Source organism: Aquarana catesbeiana, linkage group LG03 (genome assembly GCF_042186555.1).
Source record: "Aquarana catesbeiana isolate 2022-GZ linkage group LG03, ASM4218655v1, whole genome shotgun sequence".
NCBI lineage: Eukaryota > Metazoa > Chordata > Amphibia > Anura > Ranidae > Aquarana > Aquarana catesbeiana.
The window spans coordinates 300,249,652-300,263,737 of record NC_133326.1 but is presented as its reverse complement, the minus strand read 5'-3'; the positions used below and the strand labels follow the sequence as shown (position 1 = coordinate 300,263,737).

Here is a 14,086-nt window from a genome sequence, read left to right as displayed (position 1 = left end):
AATGGCTCCTGCTGCTGTCTCCATATCCTGAGAGGAATGAGAGAGAGAGAGCAGTGCTGCTGCTTTTAGACACAGCGCTGGATTGAGATCAGGCTCAGGTAAGTATTTGGGTGGCGCTAATTACAGATTTTTTTTTACCTTAATAAAGAATAAATAACGGTAAAGAATCTTTTTCCCTTACAACTACTTTAAGGCCTCACAAACTAGTCTGCTCCTCAAGGTTCATAAACTAGTCATGTTTTTCATACTTGCAGGCAGTTGCAAAGTAATTTTAATTAACTGCAGTGTAAAGGGAATACGTAATAATTATTTTAGCTGTAATTGTTAAACAAATACTTTTAATGGTTCCCTCAGCCTGACATGGGAAACATAACTAATCTTATTTTTATTCAATGGAACACATTTGAAAGAAGGAAATTGCTTAGAATTCAAAGTTGGAATTAGATATTTGACATCAGAAGTTGATTGAGTTTCAGTATTTTTTAAATTTGCATGCTGCAGAATAACTGCATGTCCGGCATGATTACACTGTGATGGAAATACAAATGACATATGTATTATTTCCTGTTTTATTAATGTGGCGTCAGTGTGTGTTATATGTTGTGTAGCATGGAACACTTTAAGCCTTGCAAGCAATCCCATATTTTTATGATCTACCGATGTTATGCCCAGCAGGAATTTTCCCACCTCTTGAAGGCCGAAATAATTATTTCCAGCTTTCTTCCCCCAGAGGAGTTGTGTTGCAAATAACTTTATTTTTACATGCATTCACACCTATAAAGCTGATTTTTGCTTTTATTGGAAAAAAATATTACAGCGCAGAATTCGTATAATATATTAAGCAAATCACCGTGGTATGCATACTGATCTGTGTTCTCATGAAATCGTTCTTTCCATTGAATCACAGAAACAGATGTGTTAATACCACCATGAAAAATTGTCCTTCATTTTTGTAGCCAAGAAAGTAACACAATGTTATTGGAGCCGATGGAGTGGAAATACCTGTTCCTCGTTGGTTTTTAAAGTGCAATTTCAGTGAATGGATTATGCAAATCATTTTTGATTGATTTACATGCTTCTTTTTTCTGCTTACAGCCCCATCAACTCCACCACGTTTTCTTGGTATAAAAGAGATGTCCAGTATAATTGTGAAGTTATCATGGCAACCACCTCTGGAGCCAAATGGAATTATACTCTTCTACACAGTTTATATCTGGTGAGACATCCAAAATTAAAATATATTCACTCACAATAACCAGTGCTATGTACATGCTTCCTGAAATAAAATCATATTGAACCTAATTTAACAATCTAAAACTACAATTGGAAATGTTAATTCCTTGCTTCAGTTTGCCAAAGTGAATTGTCCATGCAAATGACCAGCAGTGGCTGCCTGAAAGTAATTATCTTTATGCTCATCAAAAATAGCACAAGCTTTATAGTTAGTAAATAAAATCAAATATCTGTAGTCATTTAGTTCTTAATGTGTTAGAAAATATGTAAGTGAAGCATAAAATCTGGTCCAGAGCTCCCTTTAAAAAGAAAAGTAATGTAATTCCTTAAAATTTGCCTGAAATTAGTATTATTATTGTGCAGGCTTACATAATAAAAGTTTATATTTGCCTTCTTGAATAGCTTTGCATACTGTGTTTAAGCTGGGTTCACACTGGTACGACAAGCGCTTCGACATTGGGAGCTCATGTTGCATGATGTGTGAAAATCAATGTTTCCCTATGAGAGCCGTCTTAACTGGTCCAACACAAGTTGGCCCGACTTTGAAAATGCTCCCTGCACTACTTTGGCCCGACTTTGATCCTACTTCAGCCCATTGAATATCACTGAAGTCGGATCAAAGCTGGATCACTGTCTTAACTGATCCAACTTTGGCATGCGACTTGTGCTCTGATGATCTTAAAGGGGAACTTCACGCCAAACTTAAAATAAAAACCAGCATGGGTCCCCCCTCCAAGAGCATACCAGGCACTTTAGTCTGGTATGGATTTTACAGGGAACCTTGAAAAAACAGCGTGGGGGTCCCCCAAAAATCCATACCAGACCCTTATACGAGTACACAGCCTGGCAGGTCAGGAAAGGGGGTGGGGACGAGCGAGCGCCCCCCTCCTGAACTGTACCAGGTTGCATGCCCTTAACATGGGGGGTGGGTGCTTTAGGGCAGGGGGCTCTGTGCCCCCACCCCAAAGCACCTTGCCCCCCCATGTTGATGGGGACAAGGGCCCCTTCCTGACAACCCTGGCAGTTGGTTGTCGGGGTCTGCGGACGGGGAGCTTATTGGAATCTGGAAGGCCCCTTTAATAAGGGGCCCCCAGATTCCGGCCCCCACCCTATGGGAATGAGTGTGGGGTACATTGTACCCCTACCCATTCACCTAAAAAAAGTATCAAAAATAAAACACATTACACATGTTTTTAAACAATAAAAGAAGGGATCCCCTAATGGTGGACTTTTAAGGCACTTAAGCGAGGAGTATTACAATGTATTTATACAAATATAATTTATTAAATTTCAGCTTTAAAAACAATAATAATGTAACAAATATTGTATGGAATGCATAACAGACATTTTTACATGTATATACACAGTTTAAGAAGTACTCTTGCACCCAACGCGTTTTGGAGTAAATATACCTCCTTCCTCTGGGGTGGATGTAAGTCAGAAACATTTCTATTCTAAAAAAGGGTATATAAGAAAAATAGAAATATATGTCAACATTCAAACATATATATGAATATAACAATGTAGTTTAATCTCCATGTTTTTTTACACTTACATTATTGCAGTGTGTTGCTGACTTAGCATTCCATATAACTATGAGTTAAAAACAAACAGCAGGGACACGGTCTGTCTACCATAAGGATTCTTGGTTCCAAAAGGGAGCAATGGTTTTCAATTGTTAGAAAATTATTTTATATCCATATTGCGAAGAATAATTCATTCAAAAATTCTTTAGTGAGGGAGGGGGGTTATGTCCCTCCCTTGGCCTTCCAGAGAAGGGGAGGCCAGTAGAGGGCGTAGGAATAGAGTATTTCTGAGAAAACACTGAGGCCAAAAGGAAAGTCCTGCAAAGGAACATAATAGGAAGACTGTGTCATGTTTGCTAGAGATTATAAACACTGTTTTTATTTATATTTTAATAGAGGTGTTTTTTTGTGTGTAAATGTTAAATCATACCTGAGGGTTGTTTGGCAGCCCAGCTACTAATGTTGCTAGTGTATAGATGGTAACTAAAAAAAGTGGAAGATTGCCTGTTTAGTTAACTAATTATTTATAATTTTTTATTTTCTAAATCTTTTGCAGACATCACAGGTGCGCTAGCATGTTTACTGTTTTGTTATAACCTTTAAAAACAGGACTTTATTTATTATAATTTATTACCAATTATTGGGGGATGAAAAAAGTACTGAGCCCTACTAAAGCACTCTTAGTGGTATTCTCAATGACTTTAGTTTTCAAAATAGGATAACAGTATTCGTCTAGAAAGCGTCTTGGTATGACATTAAAGTGGCACATAAGTAGAGTGGTGATAATCAAGGAACGGAAGAGGTGTCTTACCTGAATATTCCAGAGATAAGCAAAACTTCTAACAGCACAGACCGGTGTTGTACAACAGAGTGTGATAGACATCTGGCCTTCTAGCATACTATCAGTATAAGAACCCTCTTCTGCTGATTGCAACAGCTGATGGTGTGGGAGGGAGAGAAAGCAGGGTTTCACCGGGTGTGGCCCCCTGGGTTGAGTGCGCAAAAAATAGATGTACTCTCACAAGGGTATTGGGGTATCGGGGTACATTACCCTTGTGAGAGTACATCTATTTTTTGTCACCCTATACATATTCTCAGTTTTGATTGTGTATATACTATGGAATGGTTTTCTAGTCTGTATGTTATAGACGCTTTTACGTCTTTTTTTAACCATATTAATAAAATTTATATTTTTATACTCAAAGAGTTGGTGGCCTGTTAAAGTCCTAAACATAGGGGGATTTCTTTTTCTATGGTTCATTTTGATAGGGATGAGACCACCACACTCTGTATTTGCTATGATGGAAGCCCCTCGCCCATACAGTAAGCCGCCACGGGTTACATAGCCCAGTCGGCTTTGTGTGGCGGGCGACGCTCAGATTTAAAATCATATTTAGTAGATGGAAATTATATTCCATATATGGATTTAATACACTTGACTATAATGCAGAACCTTTTGGAAACAAGAAGGATTGGTGACAGATGTTAATTAACATGAAGGATTACGTAGGATTTTTGGTTGCATAAATCTGGGTATATCAAAAAGTATAAATATGGATATACATAAATGAGTAATAGTACTTATTGTACAACTTATTGCATATTCTGTTTAGTCATACATAGTAGTATACATTTTTGGCAGGATCAACATAGGTGGAACACATTTAAACATGGTGTAGAGCAAAGAAAACAGAAATTTGCTTAGTGTGATAGTACGATGATTGATATTAGTTGTTAAGGATACAGTTAAATTTAAATAGAAGGTTTAGTTGCATCAAGTGATATATATTCCAACAAAATAAAAAAAAAAAAAACATTGTGTCAAGTGATATTTTGGTGTTTTAGCAAGGTCCAATCTGGGTATATATCAGTAGTTTAGATGATAGTGCTTATTGAACAACATAGGTATATTGCACGTTATGTTTAGTCATATATAATGACATGCATTTTTGGCAGGATCGACATGGATAAAAAATTGTTTAAGCATGATATAAAGCAAGAAAACAAAAATCTGCTTAATATAGTGGTTGATATTGGTTATTATGGCCAAGATTGGATTTAAATGACAAAATTTAGTCGCATCAAGTGATATACATTCCAACAGGATCAAATGGTATACATCACATCAAATAGTATTTTGGCAGGATCAACACAAAACATTTTCTGTTGAAGTATATTGTGCGTGTTTCTATGTTGGCAAATTTTGTTGTTCCCTTCCTCCCGAGGAGAAACCTTCAAGGAAGGGTTTAAACCAGATTGTTTCATTTAAACCGGGGGGGCTGGGTAGCTTTTAATCTATGAATCCACCGTGATTCCATTTGCAATAGGATCTTATTCCAGTCCCCTCCTCTGGGACTTGGATGTACACGGTCCAGGATTAGGAACTTTATTTTCGGAAATTTTCCATCATGAACTAATGTAGTGTGTCGACCAAGAGGAGGATCAGGGTCGCAAGTTTGCATGCTGGTTACGTGTCTATATGCCCTTCTCCAGAATTCTAATTTCGTTTTGCCAACATAGAAACACGCACAATCACACAAAAGCAAATAAACCACTCCTGAGGTTTTACAATTAGAAAAGTGCCTTGGGTAGAAGGATTGGCCGTTGGGAAGAGTGGGATTTTTCTGTGTGAGCATGAATTTACAATAATTACATGCCCCACATTTAAAAGCCCCTTTATACTTAAAATGGAATTTATTTGTCTCTCCCTTATATTTACTGGTGACAATCCTGTCCTTAAGAGATGTAGCCCGTTTAAAGGTGAATAGTGGCCTAGATGGGACATACTGTCCCAGTGCTGGGTCACATTGAAGCATGTGCCAGTATTTGTTTATAATAGTTCTGATTTGTTTATGCTGATTGCTATATCTGGTGATAATTCTAATAGCATTCGTGTCGTTTTTTGATTTTTGAGAATATAGCAGTTCATTCCTTGGTTGCAACAAGGCTTTTTTGAAAGATCGTTTTAATGAGGCATGGGAATAGCTTCGTAACAAAAGTCTTTCTCGTAGTTTGTTGGCTTCCATTTTATAGACGGTATCATTTGAGCAATTCCGTCTTACCCTGAGGTACTGGCTATAAGGAATAGAGTCCATAAGGGGTTTGGGGTGGAAATTAGTAGCGTGCAAGATAGCATTGCTCGATGTTGGTTTCCTATAGAGCCTACTCAGAATGGCTCCCCCCTCTCCCTTATAGGCTTCTATATCCAAAAACGTAGCGCAAGATTTACCATAGGTCATAGTAAAGCTTAGATTAAAATCATTCTTATTCATCCAGAAGACACTGTTGTAGTAAGTCTGGTGGTCCGTCCCAGATGATGAATATGTCATCGATGTACTGGTACCAACCAATAATGTGGTCCGTGTACATCGATAAGGATTTATCACCTAGGAACATGGCCTCCCACTCCCCCAGGTACAGGTTGGCATACGATGGGGCACAACATGTCCCCATCGCAACCCCCTGCACCTGGAGGTAGTGGGAGCCATTAAAGGTAAACACGTTGTGGGTAAGGATAAATTCTAACAGAGAAGTGGTGAATTCCCCATAGATATGGTCTATATCATCAGTTTCTGTATGATGTGTTTTATAGCCACTATACCTTTTTCATGAGGAATTGAGCTGTATAGGGATTCAACGTCTACCGTTACTAGTAGGACATCCTCAGGGATTTTTAGTTTGTCAATAATTTGCAAAACATGAACTGTGTCCTTTACAAAAGATGGTAAGGATAAAACAAGGGGTTTAAAAAATGAATCTACCAACTTGCTGGCGTTTTCACGTATTGCTCCTACACCAGAGATAATTGGTCGTCCGGGTGGGTTGTTAGCGTCCTTGTGTATTTTTGGGAGCGCATAAAATATAGGGATTCGGGGTAAGTTGTTTCTAATGAATTCTCAAAGTTGTTTGGTTATTATAGAATTTGAGTATGCAGTGTCTATTAATAGGTAAAAATCGCCATTGTATTTTTTTACAATGTTGGCCGGAATCCGGCGATACCATTCTAAATTGTTGAGTACTTTATTGCGCATGTTGACATATTTCTCGTTGTCAAGTACAACGATATTCCCTCCTTTATCTGCGGCCTTTTTAATAATTTGATTGTTGTTCGATAGTGTTTTTAATGCCAACATTTCTTTTTTAGTTAGGTTGTTGGAATATTTCGTATGGATTTTTAGTTTGTCTAATTCCTTATCAACCAATTTTAGGAAGGCTGCTGCATTTGGGTGGGTACTCGGTGCTGGACAAAAGTCTGATTTTTTCTTTAGTGTGAACCTACTTGTCTTGGGAGTGTCACTTGATATTTCTACTGATTTTAATATTTGGGAGAGGTCGATTCTATCAATAAGATCAGTTTGATCACTCTCCTCAAGGAGAGAGCTCAAATGGTCAAGTGCCTACACAATCCAACCTCAACACATACACTCAGATAGCACTCTAATTCCTACAACACACACTACTGAACAAGGTGGAACTGAGTTGAATATAATCAACCTTTCATCATACAATCTATCCCATGACGAAATAGCTATCTTAAAGAAAGGTCTAAATTTCTGCCCCAACCAAAATGCAGACAAATTTGAGATATACAAAGATCTCCAACTCTTTGTCCGGAAATTAATTAAAAAAAAACTCTATTATAAACAAGAAACGCCCATAAACCCTACTCCGCAGGAAAGCCAGGCACTTGACTATTTGATCTCTCTCCTCAAGGAGAGTGATCAAACTGATCTTATTGATAGATAATAATAATTATTGGTTGGTACTGGTACATCGATGACATATTCATCGTCTGGGACGGACCACCAGACTTACTACAACAGTGTCTTCTAAGGATGAATAAGAATGATTTTAATCTAAGCTTTACTATGATCTATGATAAATCTTGCGTTATGTTTCTGGATATAGAAGCCTAAAGGGAGAGGGGGGAGCCATTCTGAGTAGGCTCTATAGGAAACCTACATCGAGCAATGCTATCTTGCACGCTACTAGTTTCCACCCCAAACCCCTTATGGACTCTATTCTTTATAGCCAGTACCTCAGGGTAAGACGGAATTGCTCAAATGATACCGTCTATAAAATGGAAGCCAACAAACTACGAGAAAGACTTTTGTTACGAAGCTATTCCCATGCCTCATTAAAACGATCTTTCAAAAAAGCCTCGTTGCAACCAAGGAATGAACTGCTATATTCTCAAAAATCAAAAAACGACACGAATGCTATTAGAATTATCACCAGATATAGCAATCAGCATAAACAAATCAGAACTATTACAAACAAATACTGGCACATGCTTCAATGTGACCCAGCACTGGGACAGTTTGTCCCATCTAGGCCACTATTCACCTTTAAACGGGCTACATCTCTTAAGGACAGGATTGTCACCAGTGAATATAAGGGAGAGACAAACAAATCCCATTGTAAGTATAAAGGAACTTTTAAATGTGGGGCATGTAATTATTGTAAATTCATGCTCACACAGAAAAATCCCACTCTTCCCAATGGCCAATCCTTCTACCCAAGGCACTTTTCTAATTGTAAAACCTCAGGAGTGGTTTATTTGCTTTTGTGTGATTGTGCGTGTTTCTATGTTGGCAAAACGAAATTAGAATTCTGGAGAAGAGCATATAGACACGTAACCAGCATGCAAACTTGGGACCCTGATTTTCCTCTTGGTCGACACACTACATTAGTTCATGATGGAAAATTTCCGAAAGTAAAGTTCCTAATCCTGGACCGTGTACATCCAAGTCCCAGAGGAGGGGACTGGAATAAGATCCTATTGCAAATGGTATCACAGTGGATTCATAGATTAAAAACTACCCAGCCCCCCGGTTTAAATGAAACAATCTGGTTTAAACCCTTCCTTGAAGGTTTCTCCTCGGGAGGAAGGGAACAATAAAATTTGCCAACATAGAAACACGCACAATATACTTCAACAGAAAAAGTTTTGTGTTGATTCTGCCAAAATACTATTTGATGTGATGTATACCATTTGATCCTGTTGGAATGTATATCACTTGATGCGACTAAATTTTGTCATTTAAATCCAATCTTGGCCTTAATAACCAATATCAACCACTATATTAAGCAGATTTTTGTTTTCTTGCTTTATATCATGCTTAAATGATTTTTTATCCATGTCGATCCTGCCAAAAATGTATGTCATTATATATGACTAAACATAATGTGCAATATACCTATGTTGTTCAATAAGCACTATCATCTAAACTACTGATATATACCCAGATTGGACCTTGCTAAAACACCAAAATATCACTTGACACAATGTTTTTTATGTTTGTTTTTTTTTAAATTTTGTTGGAATATATATCACTTGATGCAACGAAACCTTCTATTTAAATTTAACTGTATCCTTAACAACTAATATCAATCATCATACTAAGCAGATTTCTGTTTTTTTTTTTGCTCTACACCATGTTCAAATGTGTTTCACCTACGTTGATCCTGCCAAAAATGTATACTACTATGTATGACTAAACAGAATATGCAATATGTTTAAGTTGTACAATAAATACTATTACTCAATTATGTATATCCATATTTATACTTTTTGATATACCCAGATTTATGCAACCGAAAATCCTACGTAACCCTGTCATGTTAATTAACATCTGTCACCAATCCTTCTTGTTTCCAAAAGGTTCTGCATTATAGTCAAGTGTATTAAATCCATATATGGAATATAATTTCCATCTACTAAATATGATTTTAAATCTGAGCGTCGCCCGCCACACAAAGCCGCCCGGGCTATGTAACGCGTGGCGGCTTACTGTATGGGCACAGTCACTGTACAGCTTGTGACTGTTTCCCATATTGCGACCCCAGCAGACATGCGCAGTCCGCTGGGGAAGCTTACTGTGTCGGTGTTTGGAGTGGGCGGCCCCGCTCTGATGTGCGTGCAGGTTCGCGCATGCGAGTTGTGGACGAGGCGGCGCGCACTCAACCCGGGGGGGGGCCACACCTGGCAAAACCCTGCTTTCTCTCCCTCCCACACAATCAGCTGTTGCAATCAGCAGCAACAGCTGATTGGTGAGAAGAGGGTTCTTATACTGATAGTATACTAGCACACCGGATGTCTATCACACTCTGTTGTACAACACCGATCTGTGCTGTTAGAAGTTTTGCTTACCTCTGGAATATTCAGGTAAGACACCTCTTCCGTTCCTTGATTATCACAACTCTACTTGTGTGCCACTTTAATGTCATACCAAGACGCTTTCTAGAAGAATGCTGTTATCCTATTTTGAAAACTAAAGTAATTAAGAATACCACTAAGAGTGCTTTAGTAGGGCTCAGTACTTTTTTCATCTCAATAATTGGTAATAAACTATAATAAATAAAGTACTGTTTTTAAAGGTTATAACAAAACAGTAAACATGCTAGCGCACCTGTGATGTCTGCATAAGATTTAGAAATGAAAAAATTATAAATTATTAGTTAACTAAACAGGCAATCTTCCACTTTTTTTAGTTACCATCTATACACTAGCAACATTAGTAGCTGGGCTACCAAACAACCCTCAGGTATGATTTATCGTTTACACACAAAAAACCACCTCTATTAAAATATAAATAAAAACAGTGTATATTATCTCTAGCAAACATGACACAGTCTTCCTAATATGTTTCTTTGCAGGACTTGCCTTTCGGCCTCAGTGTATTCTCAGACATACTCTATTCCTACGCCCTCTACTGGCCTCCCCTTCTCTGGAAGGCCAAGGGAGGGACCTAACCCCCCTCCCTCACTAAAGAATTTTTTGAATGAATTTTTCATCGCAATATGGATACAGAATAATTTTCTAACAATTGAAAACCATTGCTCCCTTTTGGAACCAAGAATCCTTATGGTAGACAGACCGTGTCCCTGCTGTTTGTTTTTAACTCATAGTTATATGGAATGCTAAGTCAGCAACACACTGCAATAATGTAAGTGTAAAAAAACATGGAGATTAAACTACAATGTTATATTCATATATATGTTTGAATGTTGACATATATTTCTATTTTTCCTATATACCCTTTTTAGAATAGAAATGTTTCTGACTTACATCCACCCCTGAGGAAGGAGGTATATTTACTCCGAAACGTGTCGGGTGCAAGAGTACTTCTGAAACCGTGTATATACATGTAAAAATGTCTGTTATGCATTCCATACAATATTTGTTACATTATTATTGTTTTTAACGCTGAAATTTAATAAATTATATTTGTATTAATACATTGTAATACTCCTTGCTTAAGTGCCTTAAAAGTCCACCATTATGGGATCCCTTCTTTTATTGTTTATTGCCTATTACTGGATGTGGCACAAAAAAATACAGTAAGCTGCCGTTCCACAACAGAATTTTACACATGTTTTTAAAGTAAGTTATTAAGGCAGCTCTGGTGTCTCTTCCGATCTCTTCTCCCCTCTCGGGCTCTTCTGCCTTCTCCGCTGATGTCTTCTGCCTCTGTGGGTTCTTCTCCCCTCTCCGGGTCTTCTCCGCTGATGTCTTCTAGCCCTCTCTGGTTCTTCTCCCTCTGTCTGCTGTCTTCTGTCTCTGCTGGGTCTTCTCCGCTGTCTTCTCGCTCTTTTGCTGGGTCTTCTTGCTGTTTTGCTGGGCCTTCTCTGCTTTTTTTCTCTCTCTGTTCTTCTTCCGATGTTGACACAACACTCTCTCCCACTCTAATGCTGGGTGCGCGGTGTGCCCCTACTTTTATTGGCATGGATCGGGGTCACCGGGTGATGTCCCCTTGATGACCACCCCTTGGGTGGTGACGTCATAAGGGGCGGGCCTCCGGTGACCCCACCCTATTCCAATATAAGTAGTGGCACACCGCACACCCAGCATTAGAGCGGGAGACGAACAGAGGCAGAAGACAGCGGAGAACACCCAACAAAAGAGCGAGAAGACCCAGCAAAAGAGCGAGAAGACAATGGAGAAGACGTGGCAGAAGACAGCGGACAGAGGAAGAAGAACCGGAGAAAGCACGGAGGCAAAAGACAACAGTGGAGGAGGCAGAAGAGCCGGAGAGGGGAGAAGAAGTCGGAAGAAACGCGGGAGCTGCCATAATAAATTACTTTAACACCCTGTGTGCTATGTTTTATTTTTGACACTTTTTTTAGGTGAATGGGTAGGGGTACAATGTACCCCATACTCATTCACATAGGGGTTACCCATGCCGTTTCTTTTTAAACTTGGCTGGAGCTCCCCCTAAATATTCATACCAGACACAGTGCCTGGTATTGTCAGGGATCAAAGTCAGATCACAGGGCAAAGTCGGACCCAAAGTGGTACAACTGTTGTGTCGTACCAGTGTGAACCCAGCCTGACATTTCAGCTTGTATCAGGGAGCCAGAGGTCACTTGAGATCTGATAAACTGCCTTACCTCGCACACTGGGGTTGATGTGCTTAAGCTGGAGAGTACAAAATCTGGTGCAGCTCCGCATAGAAATCAATCAGCTTCCAGGTTTTATTGTCAAACCTTAATTGAACAAGCTAAAATTAAAAGCTGTTTGGCTATCATGCACAGCTGCACCAGATGTTGCACTCTCCAGTTTTAGTAAAGAAGTACATGCAATCAGACAGTTGACAAGAACTGTGGACTTCATGTGACCTTTGACCCCATGATGCATTTTGAAGTTTCAGACTGAGATCATTTGGATAAATAAGTAAAGCCAATGGGCAAATACAAATCTTTGATAAATGAGCCTACATGAGTAAAATTATTCATTACTCTATTGAATCCCATGAATGATCCATACTCATGGTAGCCCTAAGGTATCCAGCAGAGTACAGAGTTATCCATAGGATTTGGGCTGCCTGATACCAGTGCAAATTAGGCAGAGGACTTGGCCAGGATATTTTGGGTGTAAAGGCTGTGAATCCCTGAACTGTGATGTACTTGGGAGCCGGACAAACGTGAGCATTTAATTATACAGGCTACATTAGGCTGGCCTGGGAGAAGTGAAAGAAGAAAAGCAGAAGAAACCTCAACTTCAGCAGCCATTGTTAACTATAGCCAAATATTAGATGGGTGAGCACTAGGGATAAGCCAAACACCCCCCAATTCGGTTCGCAGCAGAACATGTGAACAGGCAAACAATTTGTGCGAACATGCGAACACCGTTAAAGTCTATGGGACACGAACATGCTTATATGCAAGTTATTGCCATAAAAAGTGTTGGGGACCCGGGCACTGCCCCAGGGGACATGTATCAATGCAAAAACAAGTTTTAAGCTGACGTTTTTTCAGGAGCAGTGATTTTAATAATGCTTTAAGTGAAACAATAAAAATGAAATATTCCTTTATATATATATATATATATATATATATATATATATATATATATATATATATATATATATATATATATATATATATATATATATATATATATATATATATATATATATATATATATATATATATATATAGTGCCTGGGGGGGGCCTGTCTGCCTGTAAAGTAGAGCATCTTTCCCATGTTCATAACAGTCCCGCAGCAAAACAACATTTCTAAAGGAAAAAATGTCATTTAAAATTGCTCGCGGCTGTAATGTATTGTCGGATCTCAGCAATATACATAAAAAAATCATTGAAAAGAATGGCGTGAGTCCCCCTCAGTCCATTACCAGGCCCTTCGGGTCTTATATGGATATTAAGAGAAACCCCGTGCCAAAATAAAAAAAATGGTGTGGGGTCTCCCCAAAATTCATACCAGGCCCTTCAGGTCTGGTATAGATCTTAGGGGAACACCGCTCCAAAAGAAAAAAAATGGCCTGGGGGTCCACCCGAAATCCATACCAGACCAGATGGGTCTGGTGTGGATTTTGGGGGGACCCCCACGCCATTTTTTTCAGGTCTAGTATGAATTTTAAGGGGAACCCTGCGCCAAAATGTAAAAAAAAAACGCAACCTAGCAGGCCGCAGGAAAAGGGGGGGATGAGAGAGCGCCCCCCCTGAACCGTACCAGGCCACATGCCCTAAACATGGGGAGGGAACATGCCCATGTTGATGGGGACAAGGGCCTCATCCCCATAACCTTTGCCTGGTGGTTGTGGGGGTCTGTGGGTGGGGGGCTTATTGGAACCTGGAAAGCCCCCTTTAACAAGGGGGCCCCCAGATCCCAGCCCCCCTCTATGTGAATGGGTAGGGGTACATTGTACCCCTACCCATTCACCCAAAAAAGTGTCAAAAAAGTAAAAATGACAGGAGACTGTTTTGGACAATTCCATCTTCAATCACGGCACCGACGGTCCCGAAAAAACCCCACGGAGGAGGAAAAACTCCTCCTCCATGGGAGGTGTCCCTGTGACTGCCG

The 14,086-nt window shown here is 39.3% G+C and overlaps 1 protein-coding gene across 2 annotated transcripts in view; it reads left to right on the top strand.

Moving 5' to 3' along the window:
- PTPRQ (protein tyrosine phosphatase receptor type Q) overlaps positions 1–14,086 on the top strand; it is a 450,263-nt gene that overhangs the window by 211,790 nt on the left and 224,387 nt on the right. For both annotated transcript variants that reach the window (XM_073620248.1, XM_073620247.1), the window contains exon 17: positions 1,096–1,216. In XM_073620248.1, coding sequence (XP_073476349.1) covers positions 1,096–1,216 — 121 coding nt within the window. The remainder of the gene's footprint in view (positions 1–1,095; positions 1,217–14,086) is intronic.